Raw genomic sequence first — 24,175 nt, forward strand, 5'->3', positions numbered from 1 at the left:
TAGCCCCTTTCACTATATATTATAATATTAGTATGATCTATTATATCCAAATTATTCAAACTGTTAGTATCCAAATTATTGCGTGTTTCTTTTATTTCATAAAGTTGTCCAAGAAAACCCTAATTGTGCTAATAAACTCAGGTATATTTTTAGAGGGTAAAATGGTAATCAATACTGAAGTAACAACTACTTTTTGCCCAAAAATATATAAAAGTTCCTTATTATTCATGAGAAAAGGCAGTTGTGCTTCTAACATTTATTCTCACCAAATTTTTGGGCGAACTTTTGAATACCTCCTTAAAATTTACAAACGAAAGTATTACTGTTAGTCTGTTAACTTACCTGCTTTTAATGTTTAATTTAATGGTAACAGATTGTGAACCACAATGACCCTTGTTAACAAAATGACAGTGGCTAATTGACAAAGTGATGATCTTGTAATACCCTAAAAGGTAGAGACTATTTTACAAAAGTTCGTTAGCATCATGACATTGGACACTTACGGGGTTGGAATACGTATGAACGGACTATATGTGTGAACAGCCATAAGAACGACATTTTCAACCCTGTACTTCGCAATAAGAATGGTGAACGGGTTAGGAGATGAACCAAGATCTACCACTTGACAGGTAGATTCTCAAAATCTTATTCAACGAGCCTTAACAGCTGTGTAGGGTGTGAACAAGCAAACTATTGAGCCCAGACAGAAACATGCGGACCTGATTTAATATAACGGAGTTCTTAAGACTCACTCACGCAAAACACATCCGCATGATTAAATTCCTTTTTTTTTAAAAAAAAGAAGCAAAAAAGCAGTCCAGTTTCCAATTGTAGACGCATGTTCTGAATGCAATTGCAACACTAATCATTAAAGTGGGAATGTGGAATCGACCGAAGTTTAATTCTGTAGGGAGACGGTTTCGGCCAAAGGAGGTGCGGAAATTATTACAAGGTAGACAGTAGTACTACTGGCCAGGATCCAGAAAACATTCGGTTGTGTTATGCAATGAAGTCAGATAGATGAGAGGTGCAGCCAGAAGACCATAGTTCCACTGCTGGTGTTCACTTGCCTGAACTTCAAGTAAAGACCTTAGTTCCCCACCTTATCGGTAAAAGGTCTTCTATCAATTGGATCTCATGAGATCCAACCAACTTCGAAAGTAACAGATGTAGCATAACACAGGATGCAAAAGGAGAATCGATATGGTAACAGTTTCTGTAACGTAGATAAGAGAGAATGAAAGCACATGGGCAGGCCGTAGTGAATATTACATATCGTAGATGACAAACCAGGGCAAACCTCAGTGTTCCAAGTTACATGCCGTGTCAATTTCACATTATGTTAGCACATTATCACACTATAAAACATGAAAGAGAACTTAAATAGGTGGATTATCGAGATGCTAGTAACTATGACCTCACATTAGCAAGGCGAGCCCTTATTGCTTCCATGTCTTCATCATCGTCAACACCCTCAGCTACAGCTTCAGGCTGAAAAGAGTGGTGAACACGTGAGCAGAATTTTCAAGAATATGGAAGGAAAAGAATAAAAATAAACTAATCAGTGCAAGTGCTTAGCAATACCTGTCCTTGCACTCTTTGTTTCCGGGCAGGTTCCTTTACTTTTTCTCTTCTCACAGCATCTGGTAACTGTGCAGCAGTCTCGCCAGCGAGTTGAGTTAGCACTTTATCAACCTCTTCTTCAATCTCCTCTTCTATGTCTTCTGAATCTAATGCAGTGTCAACAGCATCATTGACCATTTCTTCCATTACCCCAGCCTACAGAAAAGAGAGCATTTAGTTCCAAATGAGTGATGAACATCAAAACACATTGCACTGATCGGCTCTTCTAACTGCTGTATTTCTGAGTTGACCATAATTACGAACTTGTCTTCTAGGAACAAGCTTGAGCTATTACAAGAACACACTTTCACAATTTAATGAAACCTGCCAAACCGAGCAAAAACAGAAAAGGAGTGTAAAGCCATGGCCCATTTGCAATGACAAGGTAGCCTACATCTACTACACCATCCATTACACATTTTAACATGATTATTTGCCATGAAATCAGACAACATAATTAACTTGCTTTTGTCACTGGAGCTTGCAGCAGTGGTTTTGGAAATGCTTATTCTCGGAATCTAGAGCACATTTTCCTTTTACTTTTCTCGGTTTACTCAGATCAGCACACAAGCAGGGAAGAAGAAGCCAAGTCCAGTTAAAGATGGTCTTCAAATTTCTGGATATGAGTCTTCAGCAATAAATATTATATAACCTTAAGCTGATCTCAAAAAATCACGTAGTCTTGTATAAGCAACATCAACTGCTGCCAGATAGGTTGATGAATAAAGAGCTTGAGCACGGTTAATCCTTGAATGCTAGAACAATTCAACTACGTTATCATGTCTTTCATGGTCAGTCCATTCTTACCTATTGTTCCTTTTGTTCGTTAGGGGCATCTTCGAAAGGCAGAGGAGTGCCCATGCACCAGTAGTGCAGCCATTGTGGGCTAGTGTGGGCAGTTACCCACATAGACCCACCTAAATTGGTTTATTACACTTTGGTTCCCCACAATATTTTATTATGTATTTGAAGGGTTAACCTTTTTTGAAAGGCTTAAGTTTGGTTACTATCTATTAGTGCCCCAGGGAAAAGTTTCCGCCTCAGTTACTGTCATTCCTCATCTTACGACCTTCTCACCCACTGAGGTGTGACTAAAATTTTGGAAAGGAACCACTTAAAAACAGAGAGGAACGGTCATGAGACACCCTCCATGGTGCTTGATGGGGAGAGTGCGAATGAGATATACAGTCTGTCTCAGACCTTTTCCTCCCCCATTCATACACACCCTAGATGAAGATAATGGTAACACAATCTACCTTCAGTTCCTTTTTTAATGACAAAATTGTAATTGCAGCTGGGTGACAATGAAAAGCAAAGTGATGAAGGATCAAGAAGGAGAACAAGTGGCAAAGCCCCAGATCATGGTGTCAAATTTTTCATTTACATGCTTAAAGTATCACAGAGGATTTAGTAATAAGTATACTTGACCTTCGTCATTTCTTTGGTGAATTCCTGCATAGTAGCAGCCACCTCTGGTGCTTTCATGAGCCCATTGACAAGTTTCATCACTTCTGCACTCTTTGACAGGTGTCCAACAGTACGAGCAGTAGCTGAACAATTTAAAGATATACACAAGCATAAGGTCCAATACTAGGAACATGAATAAAAATATTCTCTCAAAAACTTATACACAATACCCTCAAGCACAAATTAAGCAAATGGGTCCAATAAACTATTCTCCAATCTCCCAGAAAATTAAAAAAAAAAAAAATCAGAACATGAATAATACTATTAATGGGCTTTCTACAACTCAAGCTGCAAAGGAAACCAGCATGACCTCGGGAAAAATTTTGCAGGTTGTTATATCAAAAGATAGTGGAAGACCAGTAAGGCCTCAACAAAAATATCAATGAACCAACTAGAATCCCAATGATCAGACTTCATCACACCAAACCTGGGATTAGAAACATCAAATGGAGACATTAGTATAGGACAGACAATTTCCACTAAACAGGTTTTAGATGACGATCAACAAGTCTGTCCAAGATCCTCTTCTAGAAGAAGCGGTTGTAGAAGAACAACAATATGATTGTGTTCAGTATCAGAACAGCAAACCAATCCAATACTAGGAAAATATATGTTGTAGCACCATAGATGAACTAGCACTTTCTATATTTTGAATCTCAATTATTTACAAAAAAATGTTATATTTTTATGAATTTGGAAAGAATTCAATAAAGTTTCCATTAAAAAAATGTTACATTTTTATGAATTTGGAAAGAATTCAATAAAGTTTCCATTGTCAGCCAAAAAAGCAAGTGGTAATAGATCCAAAAGACCTGCAGTTTTTGTCAATGACAAGGGAAAATACATTGATCAATTGGTGATTGATGGCCCACTGTTATATGACTACCCTTACTAACAAAGAGAATGGAACAGAATGACAACATAAAACAGTGAACAGAGATGTGGCATCAAGTTGATATCTGAAAGATAGAAGATGATGACACATGCGACATTTTTTCCTTGTACAGTATCCATTCAAAAAAGGCTAGGAAGTAGGTCCATACCATGTCGTATTGGAATTTACAATGAATCAGCAGCAACATATGACAGATTGCATACTAAACTATTGCAGTTGCTGACATGACTGAATGTCTAATACTCTATGTCAAGTGACACAGTAAAAGTGCAACTGTCTACTTACTTGAAAGAAAATCTACTCAAACTAGTGCTTTGTCCTGCCTATTATGGTCACCTTTAGAATGTTATTCTTCTAAAGGCAATCAAGGAGGTAAGCCCATGGCAGTAGGCCAACACAGATTCATTGTCCAAGATTAGTTGGTCATCCACCAATTTCTAAACCCCTAATCAATCTCTAATGAATTAGGTCAAAGATCTCTGTGAAACAAAGTTCATCCAAGAGGTATGTCTTGTGCTCACCTACTTGAACTTCAATAAAAGCAAAATTGTTATAGATATGCATGGGCTAACAATCATTTATATTTAAAGTACGGCTGTAAAGGGGATGCTTAAGCTAAAGTTTAGTCATGGTTACCTAGGAGAAATTAACCTGGACAAGGCAGAACCGCAGGATTAAAATCATTACAATGGTGCTGCTGCAGTGGCTTTTATAATATCAAGAACAAACTTAGGTTAAGGGCCCCTCCAGCAATAGAACACTGCATATGATAAGTTATTTACAACTATAATTGTCCTTCCGTTTATGGTTTAAACAAATTTTATGTTGCCATCTCTGACTTCATAAAAACAGATTTCACAACATTTTTCTTGACCATAAAACTAGTAAAAGATGCAGATCTGAACTAACAAATGAAAGTCAAAACCATAAAGCATGTCCACGCCAACCCTGTGTTGGTTTCTGTGAATTAGGCAGAGACCAGAACTATAGTCTTGACATTTCAATATTTGAAGATTCCGGTGCTTGAAAGGGATATGAGTCACACTGCACAACAGGTTATGGCCCGGGGAAAAGAAAGCTACAGAAAAATAAGATATGCCAAAATATTACATATAGTCTTGGAAACAAGAAAATGCATGTTGTTAAAGCCTCTATGCTTGTTCACATAAATTAAGAACCTTCCAAGTGTAACACCTGCTTATATGATCCTTTTAATCGATTTCATGGCAAGCAACTAGTGGGTTTCCACTTCGTTTTCCACAAGAGAATGCCAGAATAATATAACAAATGCCACACGAAATCTGGTGAATCCATTGGACAAGAACATAAGTTACGGCATCAAGTTTATCCGACAGCGTCTTGCGTAAATAAACATAATAATATTGTTCCGGCCTTCTGGCGGTCAAATTGCGAGCACAATAGCCTTCTTTCAGATTCGATAAAAGAATAACCAGTACAACTAAGATAGTTGGACATAATTCGCATAATTTAGTGCTAAAAGCATCAAGGAGATTCGTAATAGCACCCCGAAAATCAAAAAGGGGAAAAATGGCGATTTTGGGGGGATGAAGAACGGAAATCAAGGTCGAAGAAACTATACCTACAATCTCGCCAAGATGCATCGATATCGAATTCAACTGTGCCTTGTTCTCGTGCAGTCGACTAACAGCCTGCCTCGATCTAACAATCTCCTTAGCAAGCGCCTACTAAATCACAAACCATTACACCAGGAAATGGATCCCATAAAAGGCATAAAATATAAAAAGAGTCGCAAAACCAAAGAATTACCTTCGCAGAGACCATATCGTTCCTTTTCACCGCCTCTTTGATGGCCTTCTGGACGCTCTTTTCCTCCCTCTGTATATCTGCGCAGAAACGAAACCCTCAATCTCAGAAACGAACAAACAGGGGGCAAATCACGATCGGATGATCAGGGCATTAGGGTTTTCAGAATTTGCCTCGTATTTGGCGTTCCATGTTTCTGCATTCTTGACGGAGGCGCCTCTGCCAATCCCTGAGTTGTTGCTGAGGGTTTGCCTTCGGCTTCAATAGAGCCTTCACGGCCTCCATTGCTCGTTCTCCTACTTTCCTTCCTCCTCCTTTTTCTTCCTTTCTTCTCCGCGCGTGATGATAAGAAAGAACAGGAGCGGACAGTGGATTTGTTGGAGATGAGGGCGAGAGGAACCGCTTTTTCGATCGTCAGAACGTTCGGTCTCCGTCGGATGATCGAGGAGGGAAGGTTTAGCGGGAATCTCCTTTTCCAATTGGGTGGAAAGTGGAAGGTGACCGCTGCCGAAGACTCTTTTCCCATACTAACCTCCGCAAAACCTTGCTTCGGAAATGGAATGAAATTCCCGTCACACGATTCAAGGGTTTTCTTCCATTTATCGGATATTTTGATTCGAAAAATCTAATACCATGTTCGAATATGAATCCAAATTCACCATCTAAATTCCATCTTGATCTTGCATCGAAATCCGAATTTAAATCCCATTATGGAAAAAGTATGCTAGACTTTGAAAATGGATCGATGTTACGTATAAACATATTTATTTAAAACTAAATATGAATAAAAAACTGAATAAGAATATGATCGGATGTCATTTTTAAATAGGATATTCATTATTTTTAATCATTCTCCGATCCAGATCGGCTGTATTGACACATCCCCACACCAAACTCAGCCAAGTCAAGCTCTGAATCAATTGAGCCACGTTGGATTTGATAGTTAGTATATATAAATATATATAAGTTGAGAGTAAGTAACAAAAACCAACTTATTTCTTGAAAGGGATTTGATGAGAAACATATATTAAGTTAATAGTTTTCTTACTTAAATAAGGCCTTTTTAATAGTAAGAACGAACAAGGTCAATTTTTTTACAAAAATGACTTGAACTCAAGTTTGATTTATATTAAATTAATGTTTATATACAAGTTAATTTTTTGTTGAAAATATTTTTAATATAAATTTAAATGGCCTGGTTTTTATCCCTCACGGTCTAGTACACACCCATTGCTCTTTAAGTTTTAATCGCTTTGGTACCTATCGATCGAATACATATATATATATATACGGGCGTCGCTTCCCTCGGCTGCTCTCCTCTGTCGAGGACCGTCCGATTTTAAAACCCTCTCTCTCATCTCCCCCGCCCCCGACTTCCCACGCGCGCGCCTTTCCCTTCTTTCCCCCGCGCCCGCGCCTTCCGTTCTTTCCCCCGCGCCCGCGCTTTCTCTTCCTCTCTCTCTCTCTCTTTCTGACGAATCCACCTTCTACGCGCTGTCTATCGCTCTCTCGAAGGCCCCCACCTGCTCGTCCTCCGCTAACTGTGAGGGCTACTTTCGCTCACAGGTTTGCACTATTTGCTTTCCCTTGGCTCTGCAACTTCATTTCATGCCTGTGATCTGGCGTCGTTTTCTTGTCTCTCCATTGCTTTTTCGTATTTGTAATTTTCCTTTCCAATCTTCTATTCCCATCATTCTCTGTGTTTCGTCGTTGAATGACGATTGAGTCTTTAACCGGTGACAGCTTTGGGTTTTCTTTTGGACACAATCGCAGTGAGCAATAATGGACGATCTCCTTCGGGTTGGGGGCTCCTTTAATTCTGTGACATTTCTGCCAGTGGTGACGGTCTGGTGCTTTTGATTGTTGTTGCTACGCCCGCGTAATCTTTAAAAGGGTTGTTTGGGAAAAATGTTAAACCATGGGGCGTTCTTGAAAATTTTGCTTTTAGTATGGGACGAATTTGAAGAAAGGAGGGTTCTATCTTGCCGACCACCTCTTCTTTTCAAACTAAAACCGGGAGAGTGCGGGAGCGGGAGAAAGCGGAAGGACAGGAGAGAGAGAGGGAGAGAGAGAGAGATGTGAAGGTGAAGGGAAGAGACGAGGGAGGAAAAGAGCAGACGAGGGATTGAGAGATAGAGTAGAGATAGAATAGAAGGAGAGGGACGGTAGTGGAGGTAAGTTCATCCGAATTTTTTTTTCTCCTTCAACTTTAAAATTCCTTCTTAGATTAGAAGTTTGAATCCCTGCCTTGTTAATTTATGATACAGAATCATAGTTTTATCAGTTTTGGTATGGAATCATTGATAGAAATGATAATTCTTGACTAAAGAGGGCTGAATGAATCTTACGGTTAGAATATTTTAGGGAGTTTTCCTAAATTCAGATAAGGGTTTGCTTGGACAGGGAAAAATATAATGACCTGAGCTTAGAAGGATTGATTTTCAATATAGTTAAGGGGAAAACATCCTTCTTGGGCTAGCAAGGAGGCTGTGGTGCATACGGTCATCCCTTGGAGGGCTTTTCTAGTCACATGCAGGTCGGGAATTTTTGAGGTTTTATCTGAGATTCATATGTGTATTATTTTAGAAATGAGAAGTTGAACTAGATGAGCATGAAGGAGAAGTTTGATTCAGCATACATTAAGGGGGTCAACGTTATCGTCTTAAGAGTCCATTCTTGGATCTTAATTAGGGTTAGCATCCAATTGTAAAAGATGGACATGCTTGCATAGTAATGGATTGAGTCCAGCTGTCGTTAGGGCTGGACTGTAAGAGGGCTGAAACCTAACGATAGTTAGGCATTGGGTCAACAATGTTGAGCTTCTAATTATATTATTTAATTTCCTTTAGGTGGGCTGACTCGTGAAACCACACTCAAGGACGTGCATGCAATTGATTATTAGCACAACTGAATTTTTATGTTTTTTATGAGTTATTTAATTATTTGATGGATGGATCATGAAAATAGATAAATATAGCAGATGGAACATGATTGACCTCTTGCTTAACTGTGATTTGTTAAGTTATATGCTAGACAGATTTAAGTTTTGATGTTTATAGCTATTGAAGTTGCTTAAATCATCTTTTATGATTATTTCATTACATAATGTATGATCGAGTTGTTGATGAAATAATTAAATTAAGTTTACAAGCAGGGTAGCATTATGATTAAAAACAACAGACTATCTCATATTGTAGAGTTTGACTTGTTAAAAGATCAGGTATTTGGGAATTGAGACAGAACTTTGTTAATATAAGTTGATATATTTGAAGGCAAGCATTTATAATGAGAAGACAAATTTATCAAATACTAGTAAAACTTTTCAGCAAGTCTCTATTGCGGCTGGCTGCGAGGGCTGCCTAAGGGCGTTGACCACTTTGATAGCCCATAAGGGACATGGCCCGCCAGGGGTGAGAAACGAGTAATCTTAACTCTCATACATTGTTACTTATGGAGAGTTGAATTAAAAATAAGATGGTCATTGATCGTAAGATCCACGAAGGAGCGAGTCCTTCAAGAGTGAAACCTCAAGTGGAGAGTGAGTCTCTCTTGAGGCCATAGAGCGAACTCTTAAAGAAAAGATTGATATAAGAAAGCTGAAGTCCAATGGCAGACAATTAAGTTTTGAGTCTAGAACAACTCTAAAAGGATATGCTGGGATGCTTGTTTATGTAGTGATATCTATTGATTTGGTGGTATCATGTGTTTGCTCTTGACTGTAATGGTTTTACAATATTATGCTCACTGACTCAATAGGACTCACTACCTGTGTGTTTCTCTTTGTTAGTTGAGCAAGATAGAATTTTCAATGAAGGTGGCTAAGCATTAATTTATATTTAAGCCTCTGAGTTCCTTGTGTAATAGGTAGATCTTTATTGATTAGGCTATACATATCATGTATAAAGTAGCCATTACATTTCAATTTCCAGCACATATTTTCAGTTTTGAATTGAAATTTTATCCTAACGACCATTAGATTTTGAAATATGTGACATAATTAGAGCTTTCTCCTCACTCCCTAGAGCAGGGGGTGACAGTTGAATTATTAAGAGCATTGCTTCAGCAAGAGCATTGAGTATAGAAAGAGATGAACCCAGCTAGGGATAATGAAGAAGATGGAGATGTCTTTATCAATGAGGATGACATTATACATGCAGAAACACTTGATGATGAAGGTAGGCTTTCATAGAATTCCCAGATTCATTGCCAACAAGTGTATTCCCCTCTGTCAGCTTCCTGTTGCTTCTTGTTCATTTTTACACGTGTGTCACTAGATCTTCCTGATGCCAATGATGGGGTGGACTCCGATGCTGAAGGAAGTAACATAGGTATGCTTTCTACAGGTGCTTGCCATTGGCTAATTATTGACAAGAAATTCAGTGTTAATGCTCCTACTTCTTTCTCTTGTGTCTGTTGGTTGCAGTTTTGCTGATTGTCAACCAGCACTTTTGGTCATCTTTTATTTTTTGATATATTAAGGTGCTTTTCCAGAAGCTGGTAGTTAGAAATTCTTCATTCAGTGAGTAGCATATAAATGGTGGAATCCCTTTTGGAGTTCATGTTATTATACAAGTGTTCTCGTGAACTTTGTTTTCCAGGCCATTGCATTGGATATAGGTGCTAGAAAGGAATAATAGTTTAATGGTTAAATTATGTTGGAACCACTTTTGACTTTTCTTCTTCTCTTTATGCTTTTGGCGTTCACAACTTCACATTCATGAGTTTTGTTAACTAAAAAGCATATTATGGCAATGTTGCCAGTTGAAAGTTGAAAGTTGAAATTAATGCAGTATTTACCAAGCTCATTTTACCCTTCTATTCAACTTTATTTCCTTTTTTTTTATTGAGTCCCCATTGTCATCCTTGTGGAGTCTCAAGGAAATATTTTCAGTTCTCTTTTTATTTTACCTTATGGTGTATCTATTCATCAAACTGTCAAGGTAAGGTAAAGAAAATCTCTCCACATTATCCACGATTGATGTTGTAGTAATGAGTTCTATTCAAGCATTTAACATGGAACATGGTTGCTGAGATTTTTTTTGCTGGAGATGTAATTATCAACCTAGGTTTATATACTTTTTTTTCTCCTATTTCATCTTCCAACAGTAGTTGAAGGGATCTAGACTTTGGCCAGGTTCAGTATATTTGTTCAAATTTACAAGTTACTGCACTCTTCTGCCCAGTTGTGGGTGTAGATTGGTCTGAACTCTTGTCAATGTGTTCTCATGTTTCATCATTGTTATCTACTATACTATCAGCTATTTCACATAGGTGTGGACCAACTTTTAAAAATTTGGGCGTGTTTGTGTGTTTACATAATACATATATATACACGAATAACACAAATGCATAAAATGAATAAGTATAAAACAAAAAATTGATGTTCCTCAATTAAATAAACACATAAACACCCACATGCAGGACAGCAGGTCCATGCAGTCTCACAGCCACATGGTTAAGTAACACAAATTAGTTAACCTAAAGTCAAACACAGGCATACACTGCCACATAGTTAAGTAAACACAGTATTCAGTCACATACAGCATACAGTTATAATGCCCAGTCACACAGGCACAGATAGGTACAATGACACACAATCACTATCAGTCAGTAATCAGGTGCAATCAGTCACAGTATTAAAAAAAAAAGCAGCACCGAAGCAGGAAAAAGGAACACAGACCTGGTTACAGAGAGAGAGGGAGAGAGAGTTCTTCAATTAAGTTAGTATAAGTATGACCTTAATATGGATGGAGATGGACTTGGTCAAAGTTGACCAGAGCCCAGTTTTGGACCATAGGAGACAGGGTTTAAGGGCCGGAACTGACACGGTGTTAACCATGTCCAGGGCTGCTGTGTTTTCCTAGGTGAGTCTGGGTGACATTGACTATCACATGCTCTTTGGATTTCCAAATACAGAGTGGATTTTCTTGTGTTCCTGAAAGTATGAGTCATTTCAAGCCAAATTTCTTATGAGAAGTGACTGTTAGATTATGTATATAGCTCTTTAGAATCTATATTATTAATTGCCTTATCATGCAGAATAGTTGGAAGTCATGATTTTACTAACTGGTTGGTTCTATTGTATTCTTTTGGGATAGATGAAGCTGATGACTCTCTTCATGTATTCGTTGGTCATTCTGGTGAGTTTATTTTTTATTTACTTATTTGGGGAACCATCATGCAAATGCTTGTGCAAGGAAGCATGCCCTGGCTCCAATTTAACAAGCTAAAGAGAGGCACCTTGTTGGCACTGGCCATCTGTTGATCTGTTCCTTCATAGATTATCTCGTTCAACTCAAAAATTTTAAGTATAATCTCTTAAGTGAGGCTGATATCACTTGATGGAACTCTTGTTGCCAGCTCTGCTCAGCTAGTTATCTTTTGAAAATTTGAGGTGCATCTTTGAAAGAGTTATCATAACTTCAGGTGCTTTTTTAATGGTCTTGTTAACTTGATCGGAGCTTTTTAGATCTTTCTTAGATTGTGAAGTGGTTAATTACCACATCAGCTTGAAGGAAATAAACTCATCTAGCTTTTTTAGTCAATCATGGAGAATGTTAAGTGCTCTTTACCACTATCAGAAAATTGGCTATGTTTGCATTTTACCACTACATTGAGTGCAACCATCTGTGTTTATGGTGTATTTAACATATAATATGAACATTATGGAATATAGAATACCAGAATGGATGGTATACATTGTTACAGGATGCTTTACAGATTGGCACTAAATGAGCTTTTGTGATCTGCGCGTTTTGAAGGAGGGACATTTTCCTATAGGGCCACTGATGCCATTGATGTGGGACCAGAAAAAGGGGTTCCCAAATGTTGTGCATGTGTGTGGCTCTATCTTTCTCTTGCTCACTAAATTGCAATATCAGCTAAATGTCTTCAATGTCTGTTAACCTTCCAAATGCCACCAGCCCCATCATCCTGTTCACTTGAAAATTCACCAAATAATGTGTATGATTTCAAAATGAATGGGAGATATGTACTGGATCCTGGTGTCTTTCAACTTCAATAGAATACAGAATCTCTTTACATGTATAACTATAAAACAAGGCCAGGAAATGCATCCTTGCTTAAAAAACGCAAGTATTAATAAAATTTTCAAGGATGAAAAACCTTCACCATTCATGTCCTCTTTCAATTGTTGAGCACAACTGTTATTTTTTATTTTGTATAAGAAAACAAGTTTTTCCTGTTTTACTCTAAAGTTCAATTTTTTTTTTCCATTATTTAAAAGCTTGTCGATGTGATTCATGAATATAACATGTACACTAGCTTAGATCAAAATCATCAAATGCATCCTTATGACCAATTTTGTTGTTTTTTCTGTTTGGGAACATAGCAGATGTCTTGTTTCCTTCTGCTGCTTGGGATGCTAATTAGTGACTTATGCATATAAACGTTAAAGTTAAGGGCAGTTCAAACACTCATTTGCACTACTTCATTCTGGTTGGAAATCCATCTTGGGGAAATACTGTGGTTTATATCTGACTTTATGGACATGTTTCTATCTCTGTGTACGAGGTGGCATGAATGATGTTGCCAGTGAATGCGAATCTCTTTTTATTTCAGGGTTATACCTGTATTTTTTTTTTTCCTTGATAAAAATTTGAGCAATTCATTATTTTTTTTGATGTGATAATGAGCTTATTTGAGGTATGAGTTTTGATGGTTTGATGTAATAGCTGTTAATAGTGTTCTCATGCGACTACTTTTTGGATTTTGACAGGTGAACTGTATTCTCTTGCATGCAGCCCACTTGATCCTCTATTAGTGGTGACTGGAGGTGGAGATGACAAGGGATTTGTTTGGAAGATTGGTCAGCTGGAATGTTTGGAACTTGCAGGTGTCTGTACTTTTTCTAGGCTATTGTTTTGTATTCTTGTATTGAAGCATGAGTTATATGTCCATTGATAGAAATTGTATGATGTGTACATCTTTGTTTAAATATTCTGGCTATTTCCCCATAGAACTTCTTAACTTTGATTTCTTAATAGGGTCCTCAAGCTTTAGCATCATAATGTTTCACAGAATTGTTTTGATTATAGATAATAATAATAATAATAGAACAATAATAATAATTGTTGTTTTTGTTATTATTAAAGATTTATTCTCTGCCTTCTTAATTACTAAGTAGTGCTTGAATGCATGGAGAGAATGCAAGGAATCACAGAAATATCTTCTTAAAACAGTTCTCTATTGTGTTGTAAAAGCAGTGATTTTTAGCTTTGACTGAAAACTACTATGAGAAACATAAAAGTATTATGATATTCAAAAAGTATCATGGATATTGTTGATTATGGTTTAAGATTTTTTTTTTTTTTTGCTTTGATGACCTTCCCGAACCTTGTACAGATTACATGTGAGTTCATGAACTTCTTTTGCAATTTTTTTCATTTTAGTACCTTAAGTAACATATTATGGACCTTGCAGCAGTTGTACTCATTATTGTGTTTGATTACAAATTAGGCTTGTTTAAAATTTTTGTTCATTTTGCAGGACACAAAGATTCAGTTTCTTCTTTGTCTTTCAGTGCTGATGGTCAGTTGATTGCTTCTGGAAGCTTTGATGGGACTGTTCAAATCTGGGATGCAGCTTCTGGGGCCCTGAAGTGTGCTCTTAGTGGTCCTGGTGGAAGCATCGAGGTGAATCTTCTAAGAAGCCTATTGAAAGGAAAAAAAAATATTGTTAAAGATGCTTTTGTTAGTATGACTGATTAAGTGTTTGGTATATTGGTCAGTGGATCCAGTGGCACCCAAAGGGACACATAATCTTGGCAGGCTCTGATGACTGCACTGCTTGGATGTGGAACGCTGATAAAAATGTTTGTCTCAATGTATTCACTGGTCATGGTGATTCTGTTACCTGTGGGGAATTTACACCTGATGGTATAACGTAGATAATTGTGTCTTTTGTCCTCTGTCTTTGTATGTTTTATGGCTGTTGTCCTTTAAGTTGTGTTCAGGAGAAGATTGGTGCTTATGTTGCACTTGATTTTATCATTGATATTTTTTCATTTTGTTCATTGACTTGGTGCTATGACTTGTGCTTTTGATTTTGTCTATTGTACATCTGATTTGATCATTGTCATATAGAATGCATATTGATTGTCAGGATTATTTATGAGTTGCTATAATTCTTTATTATAGCTTTTTTCCTTCACACATGAAAATTCCTTTATTGTTCATCTGGAAAACAAGAAAACCAATGGAGGAAAGAATTTATAGTTTTTTTTCCTCATAGTTTAAGAAACAATTAGAAGAAGTCTAAAGGGCCACAAAAAACAGCCAGTACTACACACAAAAATGATCATTGGCCAAAGAGTTTCTTGCTTTAATGTCATGCTGTCACTACTTACCAGTGTTCACACCTTTTATCAAACCTTTTTTAGAATCTCGTTATGCCTTGATAGCATTATGAGCTGACTCTAAAATGGCACGAATATCAAGATATTTTCTATAATAGGTATTACCAAGTATTGTTTTCACTTGCAGACATGGCCTTAGTTTTTCCATGGCATATATAACTGAAGCTGACTTCTGCTGAAGGTAAAACCATTTGCACGGGCTCTGATGATGCATCATTGAGGATATGGAATCCAAAGTCTGGTGAAACAGTCCATGTGGTTAGAGGTATATTTTACGTCAAACTTGGCCATTGTAGTCTTTTCTTACTCATCGTTCACAGGATGTCTTTATGTCTATGACGGAAGCAGTCAACTTTTTATTCAAAAAGCACGCTTTGTGAATGTTGTGGATGACTGATTTCTGTGGTGACTGCTTACAGTGACAACATTGATGTGTGTGCATTGCTGTTTCTTTAACTGACTGTAGACTTCAATTTTTTTTATTTTTTGTTTTTGTCAGCTTGCCTGGGGAGCTTCTAACTAGTGGTCCAGTGGATCTATGATGTAGATTTTGGTTTGTCAGCTATAAATTGCTGGACCGGTAAACGAACTTTGTGCTGTGGAATGTACTGGAACTTGTGGTCTAAAAATGACTCATCTAACAAACTTATTAGACTTGGCTACACCTTTTCTTGTGTGTAAAATGCAGGGTCTTCATGATGCTTCTTATTTCCTTTATTGATTTCAATAATATTTTGGAAGCTTATCAAGCTCACAACTTTGTGAAAGTCTTCCTGAAGGGGAGGAAAAGTGATTTAGAAATGTGAAATGTGTACAAATATGTATTGCATTTTAGCAATATCAAAAATTGTGTTTCTTTGATAAAAAACATCACATTATGCTTTCATTGTGAAGCCAAAAGAGGGCAATATGTTGGTATTTGCAAGACATCCTTATAATATGATTTTAATTTGTAAATATTGAAGCTGACTACTAACTGAGCTTGCTTCAACACTATCATGCCCTGTTTCATTAGGTTGTACACCATGTGATAGTGGTGTCCTCTTTCTGCTCTTCTGGAGTGAGGAGCTCCCTGCGGCATGTACATTGTCCGAGATGGTAATAAGCTTCCAACAACTGGGGAGTCCCCCTATAACTCTTGATGTTGCAGAACCTCCTCATTAGACTTGTGCGATCTGAATGGAGGAACCTCACTTTGAAGAAATGTGGACTGGAGTTCAAGGTTCTGATATGAAAGGAGATGGTATTCTAGGATTCTTCTGTATTCAGTGCTTTGACTTTGTCAAATTGAGATATGACTTGTTGTTGTTGCAATCTCCTTCGGAACAGTAATCTAATCACAACCACTGACATGCAAACTAATGATATACATTCAGTGCAAAAAAATATGGGCTGCACTGCTAAACAACACATAAAATAAGTGCATAATGTCATAGGTTGTTGCAACATAGTGAATGTAAAACCCTATTTGCCGCTACAAAGTATGTGCTGATTTTTTTAGGCTCCTCATATGCATCGCAGTCAGTTGTAAGTACTGGCACACAGAGCATCTAATGCTCTTTTTCCCTTGTGATTTTTAACAAAATAGTGCTTGCATGCTTTACAAATTATATATTTTGGTAAATAAAGCTCTTAAGCTGTTAAAACTTTCTTTTCTTCGACAAGACTACTAAGGTGCCATGAACCCACTTCCTTGTAGGTCATCCATATCATACAGAGGGATTGACATGCTTGAAGATTAGCTCAGACTCCGCTGTTGCAGTAACTGGTTCAAAGGATGGGTCTGTTCATTTGGTTAATATTGTTACTGGCAAGGTTTGTTTCCCTGTGGAACTCTTGTGAAAGCATGCATCAATCTCATCCCATAATTTCTTGTCTATGCACCAAGTATTTCAATATGTGGACTTCAGGTTGTATGACATGTCTGAAACAAGTGTTTTTCAAATCAAATCTGTAGCTTTAATAGGTAACCAACTTATCTTATTTTCTTGGAACAGGTCATCAGTTCTCTTGTTTCTCACACGGGTTCTATCGAATGCATTGGACTTTCACAGGGGTACGTTTTGATGTATTTAGCTTTTCTCGAATCTGCATGAATTTTTTTCCCGTTAGTCAAGAGTATTTTATTCTCAGTGTCCTTGATCGGGACAATCTTGGACATTACATTGAGTTAGTATATAACTGGACCTTATTCTATTATGTTCATGTGTAGGTTTTAGACAGATGTGTTCCCTTGAAAGAAGACATTCTCCGATGTGTAGATAGATAGATATTGTGCTGCAACGGAATAACTTTCAACTGAAACCCCTATTTTATTATGTCAAATATGTAGGTTTAGGAAGATATGGTCCCTTTCAGTGAATAAATTGTGTGAAGTTAAGCCATTACACTATCGGCTTCCTGGCTGTATTTCTTCATTACATATTGTAAGCATGGCCATCAATGTCACCAATATTTTGAAATTATCAAGATATCATCATAATGCTGGGCAACAATGTCAGCAAAATTGTTTTATTTTTTGTTGGCTTTATGTTTTAGAAACCTTTCCTACATGCTTCTTTATAGTTTTACAAGAAAAACATTAGAAAATTTACTATTTCATGACTTGCATTCATTGCAGATTATTTTCAGTCTTAGAACTTTGATATTTTCCTAAGTTTTTCCCAAGAAAAGTCCACCTCTTGAAGAGAAAAAAAATTATGAGTAATCTTCTTATTGAATGAGAAGATCGGCAACCATGGTTGAAAGAGAATATAGTGAACTTGCTTAGATCTTTCGAAGTAAACATGCATCCTTGTGCATTTTTTGCTATTTCTCTTTTCTGAGTGTAGATAATTTTGGCAAGGGCTAGCGTCTGCATAAAATCTATTTTGAGCCAATTGTTTATTTGCTTCAAACATTTGAAGCAAAATGATACTTGGAATGCTCCAGGCTGTGGAGGTACTTCCATTGGAGAAGTGCAAGCATGTCGTTCATTAAATTTCTCTGAGGGATGATAAATAGTGCCCATGTTATTTATGGTTTTTTGAGTTTCCTTGCAATCATGCTTCCTTCTTGTAGTTTCCGCTGGGCGGCATCTGGAAGCATGGACCAAAAGCTTATTATTTGGGATATGCAACATTCGTTGGCACGTTGTACCTGTGATCATGAGGTATTTCACAATTATGTCAAAGCTCTTGGGCATCGCACAGTTTTCACTTAATATTATCTGTCTTGGCAGGAGGGAGTGACTTGCCTGTTGTGGCTAGGGTCATCATCCCAGTACGTTGCTACTGGCTGTGTAGATGGGAAAGTTAGGGTTTGGGACAGCCTATCTGGGAATTGCTTGAGAACCTTTTCTGGGCATTCTGATTCAATCCAGTCTTTGGGAGTCTCAGCCGATGGGCAATATCTTGTCTCAGTTTCACTGGATACAACTGCCAGAGTTTTTGAAATTGCTGAGTTTTGTTAAAGGAATGCATGGTAACTTAGTGCTTGTATGGTTCAGGCGAAATTGTGTCGTTCTCCTGTATGATTGTCTATTCAGTAAATTTCTGGTGATCTCTCTTAAGCAATTAATTTAATCAAATAGTTTACAATTGTCAAGCTCCTCTTATTCTCCTTCTTGCTTCATCCTGTATTGGTGAAATATGGATAATGTGCGACTGTTCATGAGGAAAACTAGTGCTAATGATGAACGCATTGGTACATGGGAAGAGATGACAGGACCTTCATTCGAGTATGGTGATGTCGGACAGTTACATTCGTTCGGCTTATGTTTCAGTCACTTGCGTACGTTGTGATGCAATTGGCGTCTTCGGATTCGGAAGGACCTGGTGATTTCTGATACTTGTTTATATTAATGTTAGAAATATGAAAAATATGTCCTGCAGGAGGAGAATCATACTTGGAGCTACATCTGCTACTGGTGTAGTAATACGATTATTTTGGGGAAAAAAAAAGAAAAAGAAAAATGGTGGTAAGTTTTTTTTTTAAATTAAAAATCACAAAACATAAAAAAAAATTAAGTGAGAAACTAATAATACAAACGTCAAAAACTAACCAAGTAAGCAACAAATAAAAATTAAAAGATAAAAACAAGTGTTTGGTATTGAAAAACATGAAAAATGTTTAATAGGGTAAAAAGTGAAAAAATGTATTTTTTTGCATTTTTTTCGTTCTGCCATTTTTTCCAAAAAGTTGGTATTTTTTTAAGTTTTAAATGGTTGACTCATTTATCCTGTTTTATACGTTTTTGTTAAAAAAAACAGTGTTTTTCCGGTGCACCAAACCTTCTGGGAGCACCAAGATCCGCCCTTCACGACCATCTCTGAGCCAGGCGTTCTCTCGCGTTGATTTTTCGGAGGGACTTACTTGGTCCCTGTTTGGATAACGTTTCCAAGATTTTGGCTTATGATTCCTGATAGGATAAAATCTCTCCACGTCGGGGAGGGTCCCATGTCCCTGATAAAGGTTAGGTATATATATTGATCGGTGGAAGTTATAGGGTCGGCAGATTTTTTTGAGATGGTGGAGACTTCCTTTCGGTAAAACGGCTGGTTTTATGCGACCCTGTGGACCCAACCCTTGCACATTCAGCGTGGGACGGTGGTGGACTACAGCTGAAAACTTTTTTTTTTTAATGTTAAAAGTAGAAATAGAAAAATGGCCGTATGCCCTTTCAATTGATAAGGAGATGCCAAAAGCTCCATTACCACAATATCGGAGGCCTTTAGGCGCCGACATCGATTAAACATCAACATAAGCATATCCTCTTCCTCTCTCTTTCTTCAAATAATAGGTCGAGTTGATAAAAGGCCATCGACGACATGCAACCTGAAGCATAGCATGACCGCACCTTAAAGCATCGAAAGCAGAACATGTACCTTAAAAAATTGCTACCGGGTGGTGGGAAACCCCGTTTACCCATAAATGTTGGGTGGCATAATCGGATGGGGCGGATGGCATGCAATGGGCATGTCCTCTACTCCTAGGTGTCTTGTTATATACTGATGACATTGAGGAATGTTGGTATTGGGTTGAGAAGTATGAAATATAATTTACGGGACTGGTTGTTCCCCTCCCGCAACCCCTATTCAGAGCAATCAAATGGGTCAGTGCAGTTTGGATAAATGTTCAGAGATTTGCTTGGATCTGAATTCATATTTTTGCATCTCTTTTTAATATGATGAACCAGATTTAGATTTGTAGATTCAAGTTGAATGTTTATTTGATTGCTAAAGGTGACAACAAAACCCTTGAATCTGGCGTTCCATTTCCGGATCTTTTACCTTCATATTTGTGTTCCGGATGTGATGATACTGTATCAAAGCAAAACAACAATACGGGCCTTTGGGAAAATTTGCCCAGGAAAGCGTTTCGTATGCTTGTCGAGATTTTGAAAACGGCATTGGCCGTTCCGTATTCCTTTGGAAAAGCTTTCCCCATTTCAGCACTTTTCCTACTGCGACCAAACAGCCTCTAAAATGAAATGAGAAGTATGCCTACTGTTATGATGGTAACCAGCACCTTTTTAGTTTTGTACAGGGCTGCTGAGGGAGGACCGAATGCAATCTAAACGACAAATAATCAGATCAGGAAAGTCAAGAACCATATAGATGTGGGATCGCCATCGATCAAAGCTTACAATTCAAACATATTGATTTATTTTATGCAAATAGATACAGTTTTATAATTGTCCAAAGAAAAAATAGACTGGACTGTGTGTGTGTATACATGAATATATAATTTGGTAGGTGTTGGATACTTGGATGGTAGATGGATAAGTATAATCTCAACTTTGATCTTTTACAGATTGGTATTGAAAGAAAACTAGGAAAAAAGGTGACATGGTATTTTCATGATTTAGTATTAGTTCATAACTTACACCAGTTTATACTTTTACTTTTTTCTTCTTATTTTCCTCTGACTGCCGATGTGTAAAAGATCAATAGCAGAAGTTGTGTGTGTATATATATATATATATATATATATATATATAAATAATAATAATAAGAAGAAAAAACGAATAGCTCCCTTAGCATCAACATTTTGATACTAGAAAAATGCACATTTTTCATTAAAAACAACTTGAATATGTTTTATATCAAAATAGTTTGTATAAATATATTAGGATGTTTATATTTATTTTAAAATGTTTTTTTAACAAAAAATTAAAGGGTCTGGTTTTTGTCTCTGACCTAACCATTTGGTTTCTATCAATTTCTTTATATATATATATATATATATATATATATATATATATATATATATATATATATATATATATATATATATATATATATATATAAGAGAGAGAGAGAGAGTCATAAATGTATAGAGGGTGGATCTTGGACCACCCTAGATCTCTCTCTCTTTATATATATATATATATATATAAGAGAGAGAGAAAGAGTCATAAATGTACAGAGAGTGTGGATCTTGGACCACCCTAGATCTGCATCTGCATCTTTGACAAGGGAATATGCTAGGCCAAGTAAGCAACCCTATAAAAAACAAACAAGAAAAGGAATCCTATCTTCACAAGTCGCATCTAAGTGAGGTTCATCTTCAATATTCCGTATCATCATCATCCCTCGTGTCGTGTGAGCACCAAAATCAACGGCAAATCTTCGTCTCCATTCAACCCAAGTGGCTCGAGCGGCCTATCTTCCAATTTCTATGGTCACTGGTGCTTTCCAGATTCTCCGCTGCTATCCAGTGTAGTTGGGGTGGAAGTAGGTGTGAGTTTCATGTGGGCAATTGTCCACACAGATCCAACAAACTTTTCATTTTTAAGTTGATATTTTTGAACAATTTGTTTTTTCATATATATATATATATATATTGGTACTTCTTAAAATTTTAAAATTTTATATCTAGCGCCCCTTAACCATCATTTTTCGGCTCCGCCCCTGCCTCCACTGTTCAGGGCTCTCCTAAAGATCTTCATGAGAAGATATTTTTCTCTCTTTGAATCTGGACAACCTCAAGGCCTGGGGCCGCCGCTGCCATGAAAAGGGGAGCAAGCCAACAAGAAGGGGACCATGATGATATAAAAGTGGTAAACACCAAGTAGCAACAAGGCAACTAAAAAATAATGTAATTAAACAATGTAGATGTCGTGTTGTTATTCTCTTTCATTCACAAGATTCATGTGATCTTTCATGACGTTAACTTTGATGACCAACTGCCACAAGGATTCGCATTTTATCATGGCAACTGAAAAGAGATCCATGGAAAGAAATTAATTTTCCAAGTAATGTTATAGGATGAGCACCGACCACCGAAGTCTATGAAAATTTGGTAAAGGCCTGACCACTAACCAGACATACTAAAAAGTATTGTTAAAGAGTTTTCTATTCAATTTAATCTTATGGATATGATCTTAAGAGTGACTTGAAGAGAAATATGGGATAAATCATGGTTTTTTAGTAGTAATAAATGAATAGTTGTTATAGCGTAAAAAAATCGAATCTTCTTACAAAAAAAAATAACTTGAACTAGAACATGATTTACATTGAATTACAGTTTACGAACATGTTAAGATGTTGGCATTTTCATTATAATATTATTTTAATACAAAATTAAGAGATCTCCCTTTTTTAACTTACTTCAACATGACAAACTTGATATTTGCTTTTGTTTTTCCTTCATAGTTAGTCTCGGGTTTGTGAAAATGTTGAGGGCTACGTTTTTTTCAAAAGATTGCTTTATGGGCGTAAAAACTTTCACACGTTTCTTTCATGCTCGCAGAGGAGAACTCCTCTGTAGTGCTGACATTTGAAAAAAGGGCAAAAGGTTGAAAGGGCCTTTTACAACAATGCACGAATCATGTTTTTCATATTGACACTTTTATTGATGTTTTGAAGAATGATAGTAGAGTTGTTGTACACTTTTATAGTTAGCTTCGGGTTTATGGAGACCAGATGTGTCAGTATGTGGAAAGAGATGGGAGGGATGATAGTGGTTAATGTCTTCATAACCTTTTCTAATATTGTTTCTGCTTTAGTCTTTTGCCTTTTTTCAGGAGTTGAAACGCTGGTGGGATTTTTTTGGCCTTCTGGTGACGGTTTTTGGGGCAGCTGGGTTACGCTTGCCTCGGTTTTTGGTCTTTTCTCCTCATGTGGCTAATACTCAGTTTTGTGTAAATTTTTCTTTCGTCTTGTACATATCTTAATTTTTTTATAATAAAAGGATGAGAGGATGAGAGTCTACCTCCCAGCAGCGTTTATTGGTACTTGTTTTGTCCTTGCATTTTTCACTTTTATTGTTTTTTCACTTGTTTTTTTTCTTCAAAATTACTTTTTTAGGTGAGAATAAGAAATATTACTCATGTGGCTTACAGGACAGCCGAAGTTTTCATCTAACCCGTTATCTGTATTAGAGTCTGCTTTCACTACCTCAGAGTGTCAATCCTATTACACTTTCTCCCTTTTATAACACAAAAAATTGACACCCCAAGAATTCAAAATAAGAACAACATTACTCTCCAACCTCTCCCAGCCATTGTGTCAACCCCTTCAAATTTGCTTTTACTTCTCAAGTAAGGATATAAAGAGTGTTTGGATTTTTTTTTTTTTTACATTGACACAAAGATTGTCCTTGACAGGGGTGGATGAGGGGGACCCGTAGAGGCCTTGGCTCCACCTTAGATTTTAAAAAAAACTCAGGAATGTGTATGTAAATTAAAAAAAAATAGTTTAAGCTATATAAAAATTTAAAATTTTTTATTTCAGCCATTGTTAAAATTTCGAAACTATAATTTGGCTTTTGCAATGAAAAATTCTTAACTCTGCCTTTGGTCTTTGATTAATGACATATTAGTAAATTAACACAAAAATCCTCAAAACCTGACCCAAGTTCCATGTCAAAGTCATTCAGTTTGGGCCTAAATAAATATGGACCAGATCCGCTGAAAGCTCCTTAATGTGTTGCAGTGACCTACTGGCCCTGGTTTAGAAGATAATGCAGGTTAGAAGTGTGCCGACATTAGAAAATAAAAGACCTACTTGGCTTCTACATCACATAGGTTTTTTCGAGTTCTTTTC

General features: G+C 37.0%; 2 protein-coding genes across 8 annotated transcripts; one reads left to right on the forward strand and one right to left on the reverse strand.

Annotated features, from left to right (window-relative positions):
- Positions 1-1,228: 1,228 nt before the first annotated feature.
- Positions 1,229-6,316, reverse strand: LOC116265894 (vacuolar protein sorting-associated protein 24 homolog 1). The gene is made up of 6 exons (XM_031646886.2): positions 5,944-6,316; positions 5,774-5,850; positions 5,586-5,688; positions 3,052-3,173; positions 1,585-1,779; positions 1,229-1,491 (listed from the first exon to the last, which is right to left on the reverse strand). The coding sequence occupies exons 1-6, from the start codon at positions 6,053-6,055 to the stop codon at positions 1,411-1,413; spliced, it is 690 nt and encodes a 229-aa protein (XP_031502746.1). The 5' UTR covers positions 6,056-6,316; the 3' UTR covers positions 1,229-1,410.
- Positions 6,317-7,115: 799 nt separating this feature from the next.
- Positions 7,116-18,731, forward strand: LOC116265891 (uncharacterized). Of its 7 annotated transcripts, none has more exons than XM_050080718.1 (13): positions 7,117-7,336; positions 7,544-7,944; positions 9,772-9,945; positions 10,045-10,098; positions 11,869-11,910; positions 13,509-13,625; positions 14,279-14,424; positions 14,520-14,667; positions 15,328-15,411; positions 16,846-16,961; positions 17,144-17,202; positions 18,207-18,297; positions 18,367-18,731. In XM_050080718.1, exons 3-13 carry the CDS (start codon positions 9,858-9,860, stop codon positions 18,595-18,597), a joined length of 1,176 nt encoding a protein of 391 aa, XP_049936675.1. In that variant the 5' UTR covers positions 7,117-7,336; positions 7,544-7,944; positions 9,772-9,857; the 3' UTR covers positions 18,598-18,731. The 7 variants fall into 7 exon arrangements, with proteins under 7 accessions (XP_031502740.1, XP_049936675.1, XP_031502737.1 ...); XM_031646877.2 differs by having other exon boundaries at positions 9,793-9,945; XM_031646876.2 differs by having other exon boundaries at positions 9,798-9,945.
- Positions 18,732-24,175: the final 5,444 nt, after the last annotated feature.

The sequence above is a fragment of the Nymphaea colorata genome, chromosome 12 (genome assembly GCF_008831285.2).
Source record: "Nymphaea colorata isolate Beijing-Zhang1983 chromosome 12, ASM883128v2, whole genome shotgun sequence".
NCBI lineage: Eukaryota > Viridiplantae > Streptophyta > Magnoliopsida > Nymphaeales > Nymphaeaceae > Nymphaea > Nymphaea colorata.